General features: G+C 45.9%; 1 protein-coding gene across 4 annotated transcripts in view; it reads left to right on the top strand.

Moving 5' to 3' along the window:
• LOC144791749 (disintegrin and metalloproteinase domain-containing protein 28-like) overlaps positions 1–24,160 on the top strand; it is a 3,662,699-nt gene that overhangs the window by 1,353,308 nt on the left and 2,285,231 nt on the right. For 3 of the 4 annotated variants that reach the window (XM_078666520.1, XM_078666518.1, XM_078666521.1), the window contains one exon: positions 13,962–14,024. The exons of the other annotated variant lie outside the window; for it this stretch is intronic. In XM_078666520.1, the coding sequence (XP_078522646.1) occupies positions 13,962–14,024 (63 nt within the window). The remainder of the gene's footprint in view (positions 1–13,961; positions 14,025–24,160) is intronic. 4 annotated transcript variants of the gene reach the window in all.

The raw sequence follows: 24,160 nt of genomic DNA, 5'->3' as shown, positions 1-24,160 counted from the left end.
TTATAGGCCTATATCATTACTGCCCTACTTTGGAAAGGTACAGGAACACCTAGTTAATAAACGCATCTCCAGTTTCGTAGAAACCCCTTCACTTTTAGACCCCTCGCAGTCAGGCTTCCGTGCTGCCCATGGCACAGAAACGGCAGTAACGGAAGTGGTGGACAACATTCGTCTCACCCTGGACAGAGGTGATTCCGCATTTCTGATCTTATTAGATCTCTCAGCAGCCTTTGACACCATCTCTCACAGCATTCTCTGTCAACAGGTGTGGGAGATTGGTGTCAGAGCCAAGGCTTTGGCCTGGTTCAAGAGTTACCTTGCGGACCGGCATACTTATATTAAGGCCAACTCCTTGGAATCTAGCAGGACTCCTCTCTCTGTCAGGGTTCCTCAAGTGTCCATTCTGAGTCCCATGTTATTTAACATTTATCTCACCCCTTTGGCCAGAATTATAAAATCTTATGGTTTTACCACAGTATCCTATGCGGATGATACTTAGGTGCTTATCACCTGTAGTTTAGATGTTCTTGACACCCGCACTAGATTTAAGAGGTGTATGATTCAAATTAGCGAATGGATGACTGGAAATAAACTTCAGCTTAATTATAGCAAGACAGAAATTATGCTAGTTGGCAAGGCAAAGACACTATGGTCGCATGATTGGTAGCCTCCAGAACTAGGACCATGCCCTGAGCCCAAAGAAGTGGTTAGTGACCTGGGAATGATGACCGAATGTGCCCTTTCTATGAAGGCTCAGGTTACCCAAGTATCAGGCTCCTGTTACGGTATACTGCGGAAACTGCGGAAGATTTTCAGATGGCTACCCATTGAGTCCAGAAAACCTCTGGTTCAAGGACTGGTCGTTAGCCGTCTGGACTATGGCAACGCAATGTATACCTCCATCAATGAGGGCTTGTTGACTAAGCTTCAAACCCCCCAAAATGCCGCCGCACGCCTGGTGCTAGGCCTGCCCCCCAGGTCCCCCTCTTTGCCCTGTCTTAGACAATTGCACTGGCTCCCAGTGCGACAAAGAAGCCAGTTTAACATCCTTAGTCTTACACATAAATTTCTCCATGGGATAGGACCCTCTTACCTTGCAGAGAAATTGGTCAGGTACAAACCTTCCAGAACCTTAAGATCTAGCACCAAGTCCCTCCTGGTACAGCCAAGGGCCAGAACATCGAGAATTGGATGTAGAGCTTTTTCTTACATAGCCCCCCAACTTTGGAACAAGCTACCTGCACATCTACTGTCTCTATCCAATCATCAGGCTTTTCGTAGGGGCTTAAAAACCTGGCTCTTTCCCAATTAATTCCTCACCACCCCTCCCCTACACTTTGGTGAACTGTGCGCTATACAAGAAACTATGACTATGACTATGACTATGACTAAGTGCTAGCAGGCCCTGGAAGCTGAAAGAAAAAGTTATCCTTTTTAAGTTGGACTATTCTTGCCGTCCCCGGGATGCTTTTTTAATGAAAGAAGTAGGGGAACGGACTGAAAATATTATTAGAAGTAGGGGCAAGCCGTGCCCTTCCGTCCCCGCCCACTTCTACCACTGGTGAAGAAACAGTAGGGGAAGGCCTGTCAGCCCGAGAATACCAGTGAAGTTACCGGCCTTGGGGCAGACACATGCATTGCTGTAGGGTAATGAAGAGAAAAATACAGGCTTCCATTTCTACTCACTGCGTACTCTGAAAGACAAAAATAAATAACGGCTAAGGCGCTCGACCTCGGACCTGGAGGAACCGGGTTCGAGTCTCGGTAACGACGCCAAAAACCCCCTGTGATTCTGGGCAAATCACTTAATCTCCCCGTGCCTAAAATGAAAGTGTGTCCTCATGTAACGTAACTGGTGCTATGTAAAGCGCTCTGATAACTGATTCGGTTCGGTTCTAGTTCGCGCTATATAAAACTCTGCAAAAAAAAAAATACAGTCCTAAAACAGAAGACAAGGAGTTAAAAACAAGCAGAAGAGCACTCGTAGCCTTGCCTTAAAGTTTGCAGAGACATAAGTGGGTTGGCATGCCTGTAATGAAGCTCAGGGTTTCATAATTAGCTGCTCTAATTGACTTAGTTTCGAAACTAATCTGAAAATCAAGAATCAAGGCAAATGAATCCTGTTAAACACAACACAAGGATTTCCATTAACACAGAGTTAATTGCATGTGCCACTTGGATGCTTCTTTGTAGTGAACTGCAAAATTCAAAGCTCTTGTGTGTGAAGCAGTCTCACATTGTTTCCCAGAGATTGTCAGCTGCCAAAACACACCACAAATAGAGGCTGCGAGATCTGTCAGACTCTGCTCATTACCATTTTGAAATCTGCAGACAATAAGCATGCCATGAATCACGGCGTTTATTTACGTGCCTTGAAACTTCAGGGCTTTGCGTTTCTACTCTCCCTGAATTCAATTTAAACAATCTGCTTGCTACCATTATTTTAAAATGGAGGCATTTTTTTCAGGGGATGATGAATTTGTCTGAAAGATTTCACAAAATATTTTGTGCGCACAGCTTTCACTTGGCGACATGCATGAAGTGGCCCTTGAAGAAGATGCAATATTTGAAAAGAATCCTAATTTCCCGACTGACTAGCTTTTCCAATACCTGACGGTTAATGCAGCCTCAAGTGGGCGGGCTGGGCTTTGACAGCCAGGGCTCCCAGAGTAAATTGTGGGTCAGTTTAGGGGCTCTTCCGTGGGCAGCTGTAAGTGAAGCTTCATTAAAAAATAAGCTGTTGTGTCTCCAAGGCAGTGTGCAGACATCCACCCCTCTGTTCTCCACCAACAGCTTTTAACTACAGAAGTGCGATTTATGAGCCACACACACCCAGAGAGCCACACACACACACAAAGGCACACACACACAGACAGAGCCACACACACACAGACAGAGCCACACAGACTGAGCCACACACACAGACAGAGCCACACATACACACAGACAGAGCCAAACACAGAGCCACACACACACAGACAGAGCCACACACAGAGCCACACAGACAGAGCCACACACAGAGCCACACACACACAGACAGAGCCACACACATAGCCACACACAGACAGAGCCACACACAGAGAGCCACATACAGAGAGCCACACACACACAGAGCCACACAAACACACAGCTCTCTGCCCAGTAACACCCTAGGGAACAGAGGCATGAAAATCCGAATCACAAGCAGGGAACAGAGGCACACACAGGGAACAGAGGCACAAGCAGGGAACAGAGGCCCAAGCAGGGAACAGAGGCACGCAAACCGGATCACAAGCAGGGAACAGAGGCACGAGCAGGGAACAGAGGCACAAGCAGGGAACAGGGGCACAAGCAGGGAACAGAGGCACAAGCAGGGAACAGAGGCACGAACAGGTAACAGAGGCACGAAAACCGGATCACAAGCAGGGAACAGGCACGAGCAGGGAACAGAGGCACAAGCAGGGAACAGAGACACTAGCAGGGAACAGAGGCACGAAAACCGGATCACAAGCAGGGAACAGAGGCATGAGCAGGGAACAGAGGCACAAGCAGGGAACAGAGGCACGAGCAGGGAACAGAGGCTCAAGCAGGGAACAGAGGCACGAACAGGTAACAGAGGCCCGAAAACCGGATCACAAACAGGGAACAGAGGCACGAAAACCGGATCACAAGCAGGGAACAGGCACGAGCAGGGAACAGAGGCACAAGCAGGGAACAGAGGCACTAGCAGGGAACAGAGGCACGAAAACCGGATCACAAGCAGGGAACAGAGGCATGAGCAGGGAACAGAGGCACAAGCAGGGAACAGAGGCACAAGCAGGGAACAGAGGAACAAACAGGGAACAGAGGCAAAAGCAGGGAACAGAGGCACGAACAGATTACAGAGGCACGAAAACCGGATCACAAGCAGGGAACAGAGGCACGAAAACCGGATCACAAGCAGGGAACAGAGGCACGAGCAGGGAACAGAGGCACAAGCAGGGAACAGAGGCACAAGCAGGGAACAGAGGCACAAGCAGGGAACAAAGGCACTAACAGGGAACAGAGGCACGAACAGGGAACAGAGGCACGAAAACCGGATCACAAGCAAGGAACAGAGGCACAAAAACCGGATCACAAGCAGGGAACAGAGGCACGAAAACCGGATCACAAGCAGGGAACAGAGGCACGAGCAGGGAACAGAGGCACGAACAGGGAACAGAGGCACGAAAACTGGATCACAAGCAGGGAACAGAGGCACGAAAACTGTATCACAAGCAGGGAACAGAGGCACGAGCAGGGAACAGAGGCACAAAAACTGGGAACAGAGGCACAAAAACCGGGAACAGAGGCACGAAAACCGGGAACAGAGGCACGAAAACCAGGAACAGAGGCACGAAAACCGGGAACATTGAAATACAATACTACACTCACGAAAACGGAAATGGCCTAATTGGCTGGGGGTTCACCTTTGAGGAGCGAGCAAAATAGAAAACGGCCCTTGGAAGCCACATGACCCAATTCAGGAGGGTCCCTGTAAGGTCTGCAGGGTGCCGCCAAGATCAGGCAGCACCTAGGGCCCTCACTCAGGATATTTGTTGTGCCCACTGATCCAGGGTCATCACTGGGTCACAGTGCTGAAGATCCCGACACCCCTTCTATGGGTCTGGGCCCTTTTGTTGTGCCGTGCACAACAAAAGGGCCCAAGCCTGGGGTGCCCTACGATGGCTACGACCCCGCCCTGCCTGCCTGAGTGCACTCCAGCCCTGGCCTGCCCTGCACTCCTGGCCCCTGGGTCGCTACCCGCTCGCTGTCTCACAGCCCATTTCCAGTGCAGTCTGCGCCCACTGGGTAAATCCGGCCTCCTCACATGCCCACCCCCAAAAGGCTTTCTGTCCTCCCCTACCACCTTCTGCTCCCCCCTACCCCCAACTATCCTCGGATGGACATTATGGTATTGCAATGTCATTTATCTAGCGCTTACTACCGCTGAGGAGGCGAGACATTGACGCGCTTTGATAATCGAAGTTTCACTGAATGTGAGCGAGTGTACCGAGTTAACAGCACATTTTTCACATTCATATTTTGATGCGGGGTACCTCTCCTGCCCCCCAGAATGGTTAAAATGACACCAAATTCGGTCTGAAAGTGAGATCGTTGGAAGCAGCCCCATATACCCGGCTCATCAAAGTCAGCGGCCTGCAAGAGTGAGTTGCTATTCGCAGATGATGCATTGTGTGTTTTGTGAGATTTACAGATATCCAGCGACAGAACCGCCAAATGGCCACTTACCGTCAGCCTCGCCTTGTTTTTAATCCAACAGCGTTCACACTCGTAGGTCCATATCCATGTTTGGAAAAGTGAATATACACGTCCGAGAATCCAAGGGGCTCTCAGATAAAAACTTTGGAGTGACTGAAGGCGCATTTCTAAGCTGAGCTCTGCACATCTCCAAGCAACAGTGACGTGGCAACTTCGGACATATATGGAAAGTAGAAGGCTCAATTCCCAGCAACTGGCGAACCCGTACTAAAGTGCTATGGCAGTCCCAACAAGGCCCGAAGGTAGCCAGGCCCTCGCTCGCACTGATAAGCAGGCGTAGGGCACATGCTTGAGCCCTGTAGAAGCTCAGAGAAGTACTAAGGGCTAAGCATGCCTACCAGAAATCGAAAATAAGCATTTGCCCCAGGTTGTATGACCTGTTGCTGGTTCTACTGCAACAGGCAGTGAGAGCAAAATCCACAACCCAAGATGTTTCCCACACAGGATCGGCCGCCATTTTACAGCCATCGTTCCCAGCCTGGCAGACCATCCCCCCTGGGGAAAAGGAGGGGGGCTGCAGGCCAGGGCAGCCCGGCTGCACGTTTACCAGCCACACATCAGAAGTGGGGGGCGGGGAGCGATCAGACTTCAGAGGCGGGGCAGTCTCTTTCCGTCCCCACCCCCGCATTAGAATGCGGCTAACAAGCCTCCGATGCTGCCGGGTTCAAGAGGACCAAAGCAAGTTTAGCATTAGAATGGACAAACTTCTGTAACAACATCTCCCACCCCACGTGCTCTGCACTGTTCCCGTAGGCAAGGTTTAAAAGAGGAGCAATGTCAGTTCCAGGCCCGGCATGCAATGCAGGGCTCTGCTAGAGGCGTTTTGTCCGTGATCTTCACAGCAAGCAGCTGTCTGTTGGAGCACGACCCTCTGCAACATTGTCCAGCCGCTCATTAATTGCACGTACCACCGCAGCTCAGTGCACATCATCCCGGCGGGCCACAGCGCCACCTCACCGCCACCCCCCACGCAGTGCCGGCAGTCCTCAGATCTTCAGCCCCGACAGCAGCGATGATACAAGCAGCTTACGCACCTTCTTCTTGCAGCAATCGCTCCGGTGCCTCCCGGGAGCAGCCGCAAAGGCTCCAGCGGCGCCGACAAGCGTACCAGAGCAGCACAGCCATCCGACACCTCGCAGGCAGCACGTTACCAGAGCAGACGTGTACCACTCCACAGATGCCCTCCACTGTTATTGCTGGCCCCACCGCAGGACCCAAGTCTATATGTGGGCACAGGTTCTCACTGCCAGGCGCCAGGCCCGACCGTACCGCCCGCCACCTCTGTTATTTTCTCGGCCTCGGTTTGGGACAACACACAAACCAATTGACGGACCTGGACATAATTATTAACAACAAAGGTCAAAATGAATTTCATTGACGATATAGTGGCAGACTCGCACACGACTCAGTAGTAGGAAGAACCGTACTTCCGATACGCGCTTATTACGATACTCCTGATTGGTCTCTTGCAGAGCATGCACCTCATGTTAAGCAGTGCAAGTCTCCACGCTTTCTTTCTATCTGTGCTCGTTCTCGTGTTAGGAGCATATACTTATCTTTATGCGATCAACAAGTAAAGGATATTGAAGCACTACTGAGAGAGGGCCTTAGCTCCGACCAAATGTTATTTTCCTAATTAATTCAAAAAAGCTTTGAAAAGCTACCATAGTGCCAAGGTTTAATAGCGGACCAGCCATGACACCACCATGTTTCTCTGAGGCGAGGCAGAAATGCCTCGGAGACACCACCGTCATTTTCGGATTCGGGCCGTGGTTTTCTTTCTCTCCTCTTCCCATTGGCTTGAAGGTAAAATTCCAGCCAATGGGAAGAGGAGAGAAAGAAAACAGAAAGAAAACGGAAAGAAAGTAAAAAATACACCCCCGAATCCCGTCTGCAACGGAGTGATGCCCCTCTCCTCCAATGGCTGGCCTCCGTTTAGGAAGCCAGCCAATGGTGAAGAGGGGCGGGTTCAAGCCCCCATACTATAGACATAAAGTCTCGGAGCAAGACTGCACAAGCGCAGCCTTCGTAGTCCGAGACCTAAAAACAGAGCAGCCAGAAAAGCAATAAAATGACTTTTACTTACAACAGGTAGAAAAAAACGTCATTTGCTCTCATAAGTAATGAAAGAAAAACAGTCAATAAACATCAAATCCCATAAGTCCAAGGGATAGCATCCTAACGGAGTACTTCTACACTGTCCATAACTCCTAGAAAGCTCCACCATCTTGTGAAGACCTCCTCTTTCTTCGCACAAGTCACGCCTTCACTTCCTTGGTCCTGCTTGGCTCCATCATGTCCTGCAATGTAAGGAGAGACCATGAGTGTATTTCATGTCACCTTCCCAAAGTCAACACCACATCTTTCAAGAACAGTAGAATGCAGGCAACATGTATTTCACCGGAAAAAATTAAACCTGTTTACTTACGTAAGTACGGATGGGTTCGCACCAAGTGTGCAACAGGAGGGATAATCCTCGCCTCCGTGTTCTCAATAGAATTGAAACTTACCGTTACTAAGCTAGGCAAATTTTGATTCTATGTCAGGACCGGAGGCTCCAATTATGCTAGTTCAAAGCTTACTTACCACCAACTGAGCAACCTCCACCACTGGTTTGAAAAAAAAACATTTGAAGGTGTAGTCAGAAGACTAATCTGCTGCGCGCATAAGGTCTTCTAACCGAGCTCCTAAAGAGAAAGCCTTCGAAGCCATCGTACCTCTCGCTGAATGTGCATCAAACTGTTTTGTATAAATACCCACCTCTTGCATGGCCCATCTCACCCACCTGGCTATCGTGGGGGAGGAGACAGCATGGTGCTGTTGCCACAAAGCAATAAGGAGTTGCCGTTCGCCCAGTGGGCGGAATTCAATTGTCATTTCCTCATAGGATTTCAGACAGTTTCCCACACAAAGCTTGGGCACATCATCAAAGGCTGGGTAAGAGATCGTCCTGGAATTTGACTTGGTGCGGCGACCAAGTGTAAATGTAACCCCTTCTACGGAGAGGACTCTGGCTGTAATGTCCAAAGCTCGAACATATGAGACCCTACGACAGGACACCAAGCACAAAAGCATAGCTAATTTTGCCGAAAGTTCTTTCAAAGAAAGGTATTTATTAGGTTGCCAGGAAAAAAAGAGGTTGAGGACCAAGTTGACGTCCCAAAGCACTGAGTGACGCGGTTCCGGGGGCAGAGACAAACAAATACCTCGCAGTAGCCTACAAACAAACAGGTGCTCACCAATTGGTGCACCCTCCACCGGGCAGTGAGCCGCCGATATTGCCGATCTTGTCCCGTTGATAGATCTGTAAGCCAGGCCATCCGTAGCTAGTTCGGCCAGGAAATTCAACATGGGAATGACGCCCGCGACCACGGGATCCAAATCCCGTCGAAGACACCAATGCATCCATTTGGTCCATGCAGACCTGCAGCACTTAGAAGTGCTGTCTGTCCAGGCCTTTGCCAAGAGGCCTTGAGCGTGTCCAGAAAGGCCCGGGAGCGACCAGCGTCTCCTGAAAGCCTCCATGCTATGAGGCGGAGAGATCCCTGGAGGATGAGGTGGTGATGCTACCCATCCGGATTCAGAAGGAGATGAGGAAGCGGGGGGAGTAGGATTTGAAAATCCCAAGAAAGTTCCAGAAGAACTGGAAACCAGACTCCAAAAGGGCGTAACCACCACCGCCTCTGCCCTCAAGAGGTGGATTCCGGCCGCCATTTGAACTACCATCGCAAACGGGAGAAAGGCATAACCCTTCTCCAGACTCCAGTCTTGGAGAAAAGAATCCGTGGCCTCCACAAGAGGGTCTGGCCTCCAGCTGAAGAAGCGCGGGAGCTGGTGGTCCAGGCGGGATGCAAAGAGGTCTACCGAAAACAGTCCCCAGAAGTTGTCCAACCATTCGAAGACCCGAACATCCAGCTTCCACAGGCTGGAGTCCCTCAGATGTCTGGAATGCCAATCTGCCACCTGATTGGCCTGACACGGTAGGTACTCCGCCATCCCAGAGACTTGGTGTGCCAGGCAATATTCCCAAAACTCCTTTGCCAGGTCCACCAAGACCCGGGAATGGGTTCCCCCCAAGCGGTTGACATACCGTACCGCTGATACGTTGTCCATCTTCAGTAACACGCACAAGGTCGCCTGATGCCTGGTCCAACAACGGACGGCAAAAGAACCCACGAGATGCTCTAGGCAATTGATGTGCAACTTCTGTTCCTCTAACGACCACACGCCGCCAGTAGAGAACTCTCTGCAACGGGCACCCCAACGGACCTGCTGGCGTAAGATTGTATTACCAGATCTGTGGATGACCTGAAGATTGCCCGGCCATTCCAGGCCTCCATGTGTTGCAACCACCATGCCATCTCTTCTCTGGCGTCCTCTGACAAGGGGACTGACTGATCGTGGGACAGCCCCTTCCTGAGGTGGTGCGCCTTTAGGCACTGCAAAGCCCGGTAGTGAAGCGGGCCAGGGTAGATCGCTTGTATGGAAGAGGAAAGAAGAACTACCACCCGAGCTAGCTGGCGGAGCGACGTCTTCGGTTTGGAGTTAGTCTGCCTCAAGGTGTGACGGATCTGTGCCATCTTGCGGGCCGGCAGACTCAAGGAAGAATTCACGGAATCCACGACGAATCCTAGGAAAACTAGACTCTGGGTCGGAGAGAGGACAGACTTGTCCTTGTTGATGACGAACCCCAAGCTTCCCAAAAGGGAGATCGTCTGAAGCAATTAGGATAGGAACGTCCTCGGACACTGCGCCATTAGAAGAATGTCGTCCAGATAAACAATCATTCTTATCCCGTGACCCCTCAGGGATTCCACCACCGGATGTAGCACCTTTGTAAAACACCAAGGTGCCGAGGAAAGGGTGAATGGAAGGGCGGTGAATTCGTACACCTGACCCCGCCATTAGAACTAAAGGAAACGGCGATGAGGAGGATGGATCGGGACCACCAGATAAGCATCCTTTATGTCCAACCTGACCATCCAATCCTGAGGCAGGATGACATCCCGTAAAAGATGGATACCCTCCATCTTGAAGTGTCGGTAAACCAACCACCCATTGAACTCTTTGAGGTTGATCACCGGCCGCCTTCCCCGTCCGTCTTTTCCACCAGAAACACGTTGCTGAGGAAACCGTTGGGGTGCAGCACTGATCAAGAGATGGCTCCCTTCTTGAGCAAAGCGGACACCTCCTCGTTGATCAGCTGTGCATCTGGAACGGAACGGAGAAAGAGATGGGATGTAGACGTAAAACTCTATATGAAACCCCCTCACAGTCTGCAGAACCCAGGCATCCGCCGTGCGTGCCGACCAAGCCTGCTGAAAATCCGCCAAGCGCCCCCCAATGCGCAATTGCTCCGCCGGGATGACACTCACCTCGTGACTGACTACCACCGGAGTTGCTCTTGAAGCCGCCGCGGCCTCGGAAATGTTGCCCCTTGGTGAGGTAGAAGTTGTTAAAGTTTGCTGAGGTCTGGTACTGTCCTCTGCTGGAGCCTTGTCCCCTATTATTGGTCTGCTGACCACTGCGGCTAGTCACATGGCCCCTCCCTTGACCGGCCCCTTGGGAAAAACAGGTCTGGAAGACCCTCTTGATATTCGATTGGGCCTTGTCCAGCGAGGTGAATGTAGCAACGAACTTCCCCAACTCTTTTACAAAAGGGTCCCCAAACAGGCCCCCCTGTGCCACGGCTCCTGCCTCGGAGGACGCCATATCACCTAACTTTGGGTCCAGCTTGATGGGCAAGGAGCAACGGCATTCTGTTGACAGGGCACAGTTAGCATTCCCCATAAAGGCTATTGCCCTCTGCGCCCAGTTGGACAGAATGTCGGGGGAGATGACGGACCCCGTCGCCTTCGCCTCCTCCGCCATGTCCAAGATCTTGGTCATTGGACCAATGCATCCAGGAGCTTATCTTTGCACGATCGCCAGGAACGGTCTATCCCCTTACGAGGGTCCTTCATGTATTTTGCGAGGAAGGACGCCATTTTGGAATCTAATCGGGAGTAAGCGCTACTTTCCCCTCCAACGTGGGGCGCGGACACTCCGCTCTAAGACACCCCCACGCTTCCTTCTCCAGAGGCGTGCGGACGTGTCCCGCCACAAACTTGGCCACCTTGTCCCCAGGGGCCCAGGCCGCAGACCGTAGATGAATAATTTCATCCGGATCTAGCATGCCGGAGGCTTCCTGGGGTAAGGTGCCCGAAGAACTAGCCAGACGCCAGGACCGCAAAGACCCCTCGTCGTCATCAGAATCAGTTGGGGAACCCCCGTCCTGGGACGGGGAAGAGGGTGCAGGGGACACTGTGGGCTCAGGTGGCAGGGGAGGCACAGAAAAGAGGGGCAAGGACTTGGCTAGAAGCACACTTTTCAAGCATTCTAAGGCATCCTTGTCCACCCCTTGTGCCCCTTCCACGCAAACCTGTTTGGGTGGTGGGGGATCCTCACCTGAGGCGGGTAGTGGCACAGGAGCTGGAGGGTCCCCGTGAGCTTGGGCCAACTTAGCACACTCTGCTATAATGCGATTAGTCAGGAGCTCCTCCATCGGAGTCACCACCTCCGTCACACACCTAAGAATGAAGGTATCTACCGCCTCAAAGAAATCATCATCCAGAGGTAGGTACTGCGTCGCCTCCTCTCTTCGTAATACCTATCCTGCTCCATGGCCCCTTAGACACCACTGACAGGTGTTTAGGCACCAAAATTAGGGGTCACCCACCCAAGAAACTTCTGGCAGCACTCAGGGCAAAAAATGGGCTAGCAGTAAAATCACCAGGCCCCTGAACACACAAGAGAAAACTCCCCAGTGCAGGCCTAACCTTCCCAACTACCAAATCTGGAGGAGTTGTGGGCAAACAGACAGAACCCCCCCCCCCCCCACTAACCTGGGGTCTATGGGCAGGTCGGAGACCTGCAAATGCTTGTGAGTTGAGGCAGACTCAACAATGGGCTGCACACGATGCCCTAGGCGCGCGGGCCATCAGACAAAACTGACATGGCCTAGCCGCCACCAAGTGCGCCTCAGTGAAAGTACTCAATCTCGCTGTTGGTGAGGTAAACAAGGCAAACCTCTGTTACTGACTCCAACGGGGCGTAAATAATGCAGCAATTTTGTGAGTACAGGGCCCGCAGGGCGTTCTGGTTTGGCGGCTCGGGGGACAGGCTCCGGCAGACTCGTTTCTCCCTCAGCGCGGCTCCGCTTTGAAGACGCCGTGCTGCGGGAGCAATGAGACGCGTGAGCGCCCCCTGGTGGTCCCAATCAGCACTGCAAAGTTGGCCTGCCGCGTAAGGAGTGAAAAACGCTCTCGCGGCCACAGTAAGAGGGGAACCCGTGAAGGGAAGACAACAGCACACAAAACACCGTGACCCCTTCAATGACGGTCCCCCCCAGCCTAACAAAATACTAAATAATCAGTCTACAATAAACATAACACAAGAGAGAGAAAAAAGGCACTTATCTAGCTGTGCAGCAGCGAAGAAAGAGGAGGTCTTCACAAGATGGTGGAGCTTTCTAGAAGTTATGGACAGTGTAGATGGACTCCGTTAGGATGCTATCCTTTAGACTTATGGGATTTAGGGCCATATGTATCATACAAATTTGCGAATGCGAATTTGCTAAATGGGATGTATGAATGAAAATCCGGTGCAAAATAAGGAATCGCAAAATTTGCGATTCCTTATTTTGCAATTGCATTTAAGGAATCGCAAATTTTGCGATTCCTTAAATGCAATGTATGAAGCTAAAAAAATTGCTAATTGTCCCTAAGGAAATGCAAATTACCACCAACTTCAAGTTGGTGGTAATTTGCAAATTTCTCGAAAAATGCTAATTTTTGCATTTTTCAAAGTGCCATATGACGCACTGTGCACCACATGTGCACCCTTGCTTATTTCAGGGGTGCAACAGGGTGTCCTTTGGACCCCCCCTGCACCCTTGAAATTATTCTCAATTTGCGATTAGCAAATTGCGAATAGCAAATTGAGAATAAATTCCCATTCCTTCCTATGGGCCTCCCGGCCCATAGAAATGAATGGGAAAGTATTCCTTAATTGCGAATTCGCAATTTGCGAATTCACAATTAAGGAATATCAAGAAATCGCTAAAAAATTGCAATTTTCTTGTTACATACCAATTAGCGATTCTGAAACAGCGATTTCTTAAAAATCGCTATTACAGAATCTCTAATTGGTACCTTGATACATATGGCCCTTGATGTTTATTGACTGTGTTTTTTTCATTACTTATGCGAGCAATTGACGTTTTTTTCTACCTGTTGTAAGAAAAAGTCATTATATTGCTTTTCTGGCTGCTGTGTTTTTTGGTATTGGAATAAAGCGAAGGAAGAAAAGCATAATCGGAGCCTCCGGTACTGACATAGAATCTGCAGTACTACAGGCTACACATAGCTGGTTACAGGGTAAGTTTGCAAGTTCAGAACTCGTGGACAGCAATTCTCTTGTGAGTATGCTATTGCCTGGAACACTCTGCCTTTGTATCTATGCTTCACTTCTCATCACTTAGCATTTAGAAAATTGCTTAAAACTTTTCTCTTTGTAAACTAATACTTTTGATTCTAAGTACTGCTGTATTTAGCGCCAGTAGGTGTGTGCTTTATAAAACGACTTGACGTCCTCTCATATCATGTAATGTTTTTCCTCATCTGATTATTTTTTGTCTTCAGAAAAATGATTTTCTCAATGCCAAGAAGTACGTTGAGTTGTTCATGGTGGCTGATACGTCCCTTGTAAGTATCCAGATGTATATTATGAAAGTAACAAATGGGTAACACACTAAGTATGATTCGATTGTCATTTGGGGACTTTATTGCATTCAGGTTCATATGCAAGATTCTGCCTCCCATAAATCTCCTTGCCCAGGGTGGGAAAAAGTTGCTTAGCAAGCACGACTCAAAATATAGTAATATGTTATGTCTATGTTATGGAAAACCCACTGCTGCTAAATGCAAAATAAAAGCATAAATGATGTGAATATGTCTGTGTATTTATATAGAATGATTTTCACTGGAAAAACATGGTAAAAAAGTGACTTCTGTTTGAGTTAAATGCTCAAAACAACCTAAATTCTCCAGTTACCTTTAGCAATGCTAACACAGTTGACAGCCATATTTTGATCAAGTTACCTTTTTTTTATTTCTGTGCTGTCGACAACTATGTGTTTTTGTTAATGGCGTGTGCTGTGAGTTATGCAGTGGTTTCTGGGTGTTTCTAAACATAACTGTTCAATTTCGGTTATTTTGCGCATTTCAGATGCAACCATAACTCACTATTTAACTGCGTTTTTTTCTAAGAAGTTCTTGGGGCATATTATCAAGTAAGGGCGTTACATTATCGCCGCTTTTATCGGCAGGAAACTGCCGATAAAGCGGCGATAATGGGCTTGATAATATGCTCTATGAATTCCAATCGAAGCCCATGTTAGATGTGAAGACATCTAACATGGGCTTTGATTGGAATTCATAGATCATATTATCAAGCCCATTATCGCCGCTTTATCGGCAGTTTCCTGCCGATAAAAGTGGCGATAATGTAACGCCCTTACTTGATAATATGCCCCTTTGTTTCTTGTATGTTTTACATATTTTGTATGCCCATGAGCAGAGCAGTTTGGGCGCAAGGGCTGCGGCCAACCCACCATGACTGACAAACCCCCTCTTTGAATGGCCTTCGGGCGTGCATTGAGGGTGTTAGGTGGAGGCCTTGACTTGTGGCCAGGCGCAGCTTCCAACTTGCAGAGGCATCTGCTAACTAGGGGCAGAGCATTGGCCTGGGCTGTGACTATGCTTTGCTCCATACCATCTGCCTTCCAAGGAAAGCCAGACACTTACTTTTGTGTTTGACTTTGCTTAGATTTTTTTTTACAGTGTCTGAAACGTGTGAGTTGGAAGCAGCCTGTGAGTCAGGTACAATTGGCCTTTGGATCCAGCACCTAAAATGGCCACTCCCAAACTTGTGAATCAACTCGGACTCTTGGGTCAAACTCTAAAAGCTGTAAATTTTACAGGACAACTGTCGATCTTCCACTCATTTGAGTATCCATGACCCCCTCCCTGGGGTTAGCCTTCTTTGTTGTTGGCTATGCTATGTAAATTGTATTTTCACAGTGCGAAATTCATTCATGAGTCAGATTCAACTCATTGCTTTTAAAATGCCAAACAATAATCACCCCTAATTGAGTCAATCGCATTGGGTCGTATTCATAAAGGTAAATTTACATTTGGAGCTGTACTACAAATACATTTACTTTTACATTTTTTGTACTATTTTTGGTTATTCACCATATACAAATGTACAGTTACTCAAAAATGTGGACTTAAATCTCCCCACCTCTCGAGTGGAGCCTAATTTACAAGTGTAAATTACTACTAACTTTTCACCCTTTAGTGCATATCTCCCACTGGGGAGGAGACCTCCAGATGGTAAATATAGGGAAAAGTTCAAAAGTGTATTAAACTTAAAAAAGGGCACACATATGCTAAAATTATATTTTAATATGAGATCAAATACTTATTTGAAATGTAGAGTAAAATAAAAACAAAAATGCTATAGAAGTATTAATTTTAATTTAATATTGAATATTTTAAATACATGAAATATAACTAATGTTTCCTGAGATTTAAATAGCAAAAAATCCCACCTAAATTAGAAAATGTATATTTATTATGAAGCAAAACATTGTTTAAAATGTGTATGGAATTAATGTAACTTATTTTAATTATATGTTTGAAACAATTAATTACATTACTTTTTAAATTAAACTGATTTTTATTTTTGAAAATGTAAAGCAAGTTAATACATTTTAACATGAGGTCCTATAGGGTGATATTATAAGTCCCTGCCTACATTATTTACAAATAGAGGGTGCTGTAGTATCAGTTGTTGGCCATGTGTGGTGCTGGACTTACTCCAGCTCTGGGCTGAAGTACATTTAGTACAGTTTAAGGACCTTTTTGGGTGGTTGTAGTAACTGTATAGGAGAAATGTGTGAATATCATTGGGCTTATTCTTTAGTGGATGAGTGAATGTACCTTCCTAAATTTCTCTGTATCCTACCCTTAATCCCTCCTTATGCCTCCCCCAAACCCTCCCTTTAGTAGTAAGTTCCCTAATTTTCCATCGATGTCCCTCACACATTTACTACTGAAACACTTACCTATGTGTGTGGAGATCTTGTGCAGTAGTGCTAGAAATCTCAGCACTTGAAAGATAGGCGAGGCAGAGGCGTTGACCTCCTCATGTAGGTTAGTGAATAGTATTTTGTAGGATGTTAGTAGTATTACTAAATATTCTACAAAATGCAGTTTGTGAATAGTCCTCACAGTCTTAAAATTAAAAAATGAGACAGGATTGACTCCTGACCCTTTATACGCAAAGATAAACAAATGTGTTAACCCTTTAACGCCCACTCTGCCTCGTATTTTAAAGTTAATATCTCAAAATTTACAGGAAATCAAAAAAGCATACTTTTGGAGTTAAACTCTATTCTCATACCAAATTTGAGGAAAAACAATTTTAACCATTAGAGCTATACATGAGAGCAACATTTCACACGACAGCTAAACTGGAAAGTCACTTATTTTCTCACACCTCCCTTAAATTTTTACCATGGATAAATCTTCATCAAAGTTTCAATGATTTGCCATTGAGGCTTCTGCGGCATCTCCTCTACAAATTGAGGATGGGGCCACTGTGGTCGCCATTTTTCCAGTTTTGCAGGAAGAGTTTGCAGATATCGGTGGGGTTGAGCATTTGAGTGCTCTTAGCAAGCCTCAGGCAGGACGTTCTTTGGCTTTTGGGGGTAATGTTAGTCTTCAACCGTCCCCTACCCACGATTTACTTTCACCTCCTAAAATAGCGACATAGGCTAGTGCAGCTTTTGCTGAGGTCATTAATAGGGCTGCTGAAATGTTAAAGTTGCAGTTTCCTGTGGTAACTCTGTCATTTGATCCCTTGTTGGATTTGCTCCATCAAGGAGGCACTGGGGTTGAGCCTTTGCTGCCTTTCAGAGAGTCACTATATGACATTCTTCTGGGAACACAGGCAAGGCTAACGTTAGGAGTCCGTGTTGAGCGTGCCATTGCACACCATTGTCGACCTGCTTCAGTTTGTCTTTCTCAACACCCTAAAGGTAGAGGGCTCATTGTGCAGGCAGCTTCAGTTTTAATGAATATGGAAGCTCCTCCATTGCTTCCACTGAGCAAGGATTCTCGGTGGTTGGAGACGTGTGGCCAAAATGTGTTTGCTCGGTTTTAAGATCTTTAAACACATCCATTCTTTTGCCATACAGGATTCTTTCGACTGACTACTTTCTCCTCTTCCTGAAGGACTTAGAGCAGAACTCTTTCAGCTTATGCAGGATGGGCGTGAAATGGCCAAATTCACTATCAGGTCGGCGATGGACACAACGGATTATGTGGGTAGAGCTAGTTTTTTGGTAAAAAAACTTGTTAAGCTGTCTATTATGTGCCGATAAGCGAGCTGCAAGGTCCATTATTGCCGCCATGTAATATGTTCGTATATTTGGTAAAGCTAGGCCCCCTTGGGTAGTTCCTAGCTGTAGTGTACTTAATTTCACCCTTAAAACTTTCTTGTTCCAGACGAAGTCCCTAATCATCGATTCAATCTCGCTAAAATAGCATAAATTGATTTTTAGTGGAACATTTAAAAAAAGAAAAACCAACAAAGGAAGGATCGACATTTTAATAAGTTCGACCCAGCCAATCAAGGTTAAAGGCAGTACCGTCCATCTCTCGAGTAAAGTTCTAATTTTATTCTGAGTTGTTAGATAGTTCAAGGTAAATAGTTGATCGAATTGATTGGAGACATAAATACCTAGGTATCTGATCGGTTCGTTCTTTAATGCTTGCAATCTTAAATTTGATGTTAAAAAGTTGCAGTCCGAATTCAGTACCAACACCTCGGTTTTATTCTGGTTAATCTTATAACCACCAATCTGTTCAAACTGGTTAAATTCTTGAAAAGCTTTATCCAAATTAAATTTATTGGGATGAAGGTATAAGATAATATCATATGCGAATAATTTAACTTTTGAGATTCCTTCTATGGGTGGCTTGATATCAGGATTACTGCGTATTCTTATTGCCAGAGGCTCAATAAAAAAGGTAAACAAGACAGGGGACATCGGACAGCCTTGCCTGGTGCCACGATTGACTACCACTTTTGCCTGCGCATCCTGATATATGTTTTTCAACATGCTAATTATCATTGCCGGAAACACAAATTTTTGCAAGCCAATAAAAAGTGCCTCCCAATTCACCAGGTCGAAAGCTTTTTCTGCGTCAACCATAGAAATTAAAGTTGGAATTTTATTGACTGAAACAAAATCTAACGCCTGATTTAAAAACCCGGTGTTTGATGACATAGACCTTCCTGAAACGAAACATGACTGGTCAGAGTGAATTAACGCCTGAGCAATTGGTGTAAACCGCTGGGCCCATATTTTCATTAGAATCTTAAAATCAGCATTAAGAAGACTGATCGGTCTATATGAGTTTACATCCTTCTCATTTTTCCCCTTTTTAACAAAACTAACAATAATGGACCCTTTGAAACTCAAAGGAACCGCTCCTCCCAATCGAACAAAATTAAATAACTTAACCAAAAAAGGGGTCAATTCTTTAACAAAAGTCTTGTAAAATTCGATTGGAAGCCCATCTGAGCCACACGCTTTTGCCCTGGCAATTAATTTCACTATATCTGAAACTTCCGAAGCTAAAATTTTGCTCTCTAATTGAACCGATGACGGTCCAGGTAAAATGGGAAGATTAACTTCATCAAAATACTTGTAGATACAATCTGACCCTACCTTGTATGTTGTAGAATATAACTTAGAGTAATGGTCCAAAAATACACGAGTTATGTCATTTTTATCTCTAACAATATTTTGCGTTATAGGATCGATGATCTCGACTATATTGGCTTTCTCCTGTTTGGTTTTAGTTTGCCCTGCTAGCATTTCTCCACCATTTGGCTCTCCTCATAAACTCTCTGTTGATACGTTCTAGAGCTGTTTATTTCTTCAATTACAAAAAATTCTTTTAAGGCAGCCTTTACCTTAGGTTGTTGATCTTATCCCGCCTTTCTCTCCTCTGAGCAGCTGTGCGTGCGATCATCTGACCTCGGATAGCTGCTTTAAACCCGCCCCAGACTGAGAAGATTTCTGCAGTGCCTTCATTTAGGTTAAAAAACTCTAATATCCAATCATTTGTTAGAGTCACCCAGGTGTTATCTTGGAGGAGTAGACGATCCATCTGCCACCTGGATTGGGCCTTTCCTCCCCCTTCAATCACACACTCAAGTGATATTAAAGAATGATCTGAGAAGGGATTTATCCTTATAGAAGTGTCTGCCACCAACAAAGATCCGAATCTGACTTTTGGCGGCCTTAGTAGGCCCCCTTAATCTGGAGGCCTCCAGTTGTGACCCGTGGGGGTACCCATGGGTCCCCTCTTTCCAACCATGCACAGTGTGGCAGGCACCATGGGGTACCTACCATAATGTGCAAGGTTTTCCGCAACCACCCCTTTCGGATAGAACATCCAGGCTCCCATTGAATTCAACATGAGCCCGATCGAACGGGTGGTCGGAAACATTGTAATAGATTAGTTGGACTCCCCGAATCCGATTCGGTCAGAAAGCATTCCGACACCGAGCTGACTGACATCGTAATGAGGCCCTTGGTGTATATTTAGAACTTTGAAGAAGTTAAGCAGTTAGATCATTACTCTAGTTCAGAGTTTACATTTTCCATTCGTCGGATGTTATTTCATGTGAGGTCTTCCTTTAGGGTAAAGAATACTGTCTAGTACAGACATGTTTATTATTCTCAAATACAGGCAAAACCTGTCCATGCTTCACGTTGTGGTGTGGTATATTAGCGGCCAACGGATTGTGATTGGTCCAACTTGTCCCAAGGTTATCACAAGTTTGATGCATTCATCCATCAAGTTTTGCAAATTATTTTTTAAATGTTGTGCCTGATTTAAATTCCCTATCTTCTGGAGGGGATGTACTTATGTCTTTCAGCATTTCTCACTTTGTGAGGATTCATGATTGATTTTTATTGTTTTCAATCCTACCTATTGACAGACTGCAATTTTCTCATGCCAAATCACCTACAGTGTTGTGGTGGAGGCGTAGTTCCTCCCCCCTTTTTTCTTGGGGCGGTGTAATTTTTACCACATGTCTCATTTCAGAGACGGTATATATGATGAAATATGGCTATACATATTAATATGTGCTGCTTTGTTTATTATATTGTCTTGTATCACAGGTGTAATATGTGCCTGTTGTTGACATGGTGGTACTTATATTTTGAACGGCACTGTTATGTGCACCCTTTGTTCTACATCCTGTATTTGTTTCACATATTTACATATTTAAATTAAAGTTAGGAATTAGCATTTAAAAAACCTTTGAAATTCACTAAAACATAGGTTTCAGGGACGTTATAGTTAGTTGGACATTTGACTCATATAACACCAGAGAAATGTGTCCGTTATAGTTAGTTGAGCTAACTATAACTCGCGCGCCCTCAATGCACTGCTGATGACGTCACATATTATATCACTCATGACATGGTCAGTGACATCACTGATGATTTCACTGATGACATCTCAAATGACATCAAATGACATCACTGATGATATCACTGATGACATCTTCCAGTGAATGTGTGTTTCTGTAAAGTTTAGATATTTTTCATATATACCTATGTCAGGGTGTATCGAAGAATGAGTGGATTTACAAGTGCCTGAATGGATTATTTCGTAGGTGCATGACTGACTGTATAAGTGAGTGATTTAACGTGTCTTACTGAACGCATGGGTTAGTGACTAAACTGTGTTAAAGTCTGTATTAGTCTCTCAGTTGGTGTGTAAGCGGCTGCATGGGTTGGTGAGTAGCTACATGAGTGTCTATATGGGTTATTGATTTGTTGTCTGAGTATCTGTATGGGTACCTGAGTGTCTGTGTGGGTGGGTGGGGGGTGTGGCTCTGTGCAGTGATGTCTGAGTGAGTGATTCACTGGTTGTATGGATTCAAAGGTGCATCAGGTAAGGGCTGTATGGGTGAGTTAGTGTGTGTATGGGTGTGTTGGTGAGTGAATGAATGTCTCAGTGGTATATGTGTGAGTAACGACATATGTTTTAGGGCCGTATATGTCAGTGTTAGAGTATATAAATGACTATACGTGAGAGTAAGTTATCTGAAGAGTGGGTGTATAAATGAGTGTCTACTTGTATCAGTGATTGTATAAGACAGTAAGTATTTGTTAGTATCTGCATACATAAGTGATGTGGTGTGTATATAAATAACTGAGTTGGTGTGTATAACTGTATACATGAGTAAATGGGGATGTGATTGATTCTTTGCATGACTTACTAGGTGTGTGAGTAACTCTATGGATGAGTGGCGGAGTGTCACTGTATGTATAGGTATATGAGTGCATATTATAGTACTGTATTGATGAGTAACTGCATGTATAAGTGACTGGATATGTATGTAGACCTAGGAAATAGTGGGTGATATGTAGTATCTGGCATTGTTGTGTGTATGGTTTAAAAAATAATAGTCTGTATTTTAGAGGGGGTGTATCAAAATTTATATTAGGGCATCAGTATGTGCATCAGATTATCACGTGGATGATGTCATCAGTGATGTCCCTGGTTTTATATGAGTCAAATGTCCAACTAACTATAACGCCCCTGAAACCTATGGTTTTTTAGTGAATTTCAAAGGTTTTTTAAATGCTAATTCCGAACTATAAGGTCTGTAAAACTTGTGGTTTTTTCACTGAATTTTGAAAGTTTTTTAAATGTTAATTTCATAATTTAATATTTACAAAACCTATATTTTTTCTATTCTTTTAAATAATATTATGTTGGAAGTCTATCATCCTTTTTTTGTACTTTAAAAATGATGAAATGTTTTATCTCGTAAACTCGTAAATGATACACATTTCTTATTCGACGGGTTCGTGGCACCGCGTCCCACTTAACAACATATACGTATGAGGCCGCGCCAGCTGCTACTTTGGTATGCGACGGGTACGCAGTACCAGACCACGCATTACGTCATGTACGTATGGGGTCGCGCCCGCTGCGCGTTGCCTATGTGACGAGTGCCCGCTGCCAGGCCCTATATTACGTAATAGACGTATGGTGTCACGTGGGGTACACCATTCCCTCATTTTATTATGTCTCAAAACTATATCTAAATAACTAATAATAAGTGTTTATGAGAGCTAGCAATATTCGAAAATATTTTAAACATTTATATAGTTCTAACTGTAATAAACTTCTATTATAGTAAATATCTTTTCTCAAAATCGCGTCGGGTGCAGTCTCCTTGCGCGCTGGGTGCACGATTTCCATGTAACCTTATAAAAAAGCATTTGATTAGTTCATAACATTTCCCATTGTTGCAGTTGGAGAACGCCACCCATTTTAGTCATTCTCTCTACTGCATTTGATGAGACACACCTCTTCTGCTTAGAGAGCTTTTTTGAAAACCTTTTGCTATGTACACATATCTTACACTACACACAGCATGCAACCATCATCTTCATCAAGATTCATGGTCTGTAAAGTAGCCTTCCACCTGTGATAGCCTTGCACCTTATAGTTACATAACCAAAGTTTTCCCCACTGCCAGAGGTAACTTGGTTGCATACGATGTCCACAGCACAATGTTATGTGGTACGGCCCAGGGGCAGTATCATGAATAGATAATGAACACACGGACACAGATAGATAGTGGAAGTGGGTACGGGCAAGTGCGCTCGACTCCTTTTTATTACCAGGGTCACATATCCAGTGACGTCTGTGTTGGATGCGTGTGGGGTGAGTATAAACCAGCACACAGGGAATGGTAGCTGCTAGCATCAACTACAACAGTAATCATTAGATCACACCTGGACCGACCACTGTCTAGTGGTCATGTCAATACCCTGCAATAACATCCTGCTCGCTAAACCCACCCAGCAGGTCTGGAAAAGACCTTGGAGGAAGCTCTGTATAGAAGACTTCCATACACTTCTTACAACTAGCCCTCCCACACCTAGCGAAGACCCTGACCAAGGGTACGACCAATTTTGCGAATGGATCAACTGAGCCCTAGGCACCCTGATACCAGCCAAATGGATCAAGGCACGCACTCATGAAACCAGTCCCTGGTATAACAAGGAACTCTCCGCACTGAAAAAAGAGTGCAAAAAAGCCGAAAGATGCTGGAGAAGAAACTACGACCCTGCCCATAAAATGCTGTATATCCAGTCGCAAAAAACCTACCACCGTAGCATCTGTAGGACCAGGGCAGCTCACTACGCCACCTAGATTAAGAATAGCCACAATGCCTCTAAAACCATCTTTAAAATCCTCAAAGAGCTCAGCGCCAAAAAAACAGTACCTAACCCAAACACCTCACTCGCACTGTGCGATAACATGGCCTCATTCTTTTTAGAGAAAATCCGGAAAATCTACAGTGCCTTTCCCACCACTCCCCACCTCATTCCCTCGACTGACCTCAACAGGCCCAACCTGTCTAGTATCCCGACACTCAGCCAAGAAGATTTCACTAAAATTTGTAACAAAATCAAATCTGGCTCACCGGCAGACCCTCTCAAACCCGAAACCTTCAGAGAAGCTGACTTAACAGTCCTAGGCCCCCTGAGAGACGTTATAAACTTGTCCTTCTCTACAGCCAGAATCCCCACCAAATGGAAACAAGCCTGGGTATCGCCTATTATCAAAAAGCCCACATTGGACCCTAACCTACCTGAAAATTTCAGACCGATATCACTCCTCCCATGGCCAGCCAAGGTAGCAGAAGCTCATGTAAACAC

This window comes from Lissotriton helveticus, chromosome 11 (genome assembly GCF_964261635.1).
Source record: "Lissotriton helveticus chromosome 11, aLisHel1.1, whole genome shotgun sequence".
NCBI classification, from domain to species: domain Eukaryota; kingdom Metazoa; phylum Chordata; class Amphibia; order Caudata; family Salamandridae; genus Lissotriton; species Lissotriton helveticus.
The sequence above is the reverse complement of the archived record's forward strand: the minus strand, read 5'-3'. Positions and strand labels throughout refer to the sequence as shown.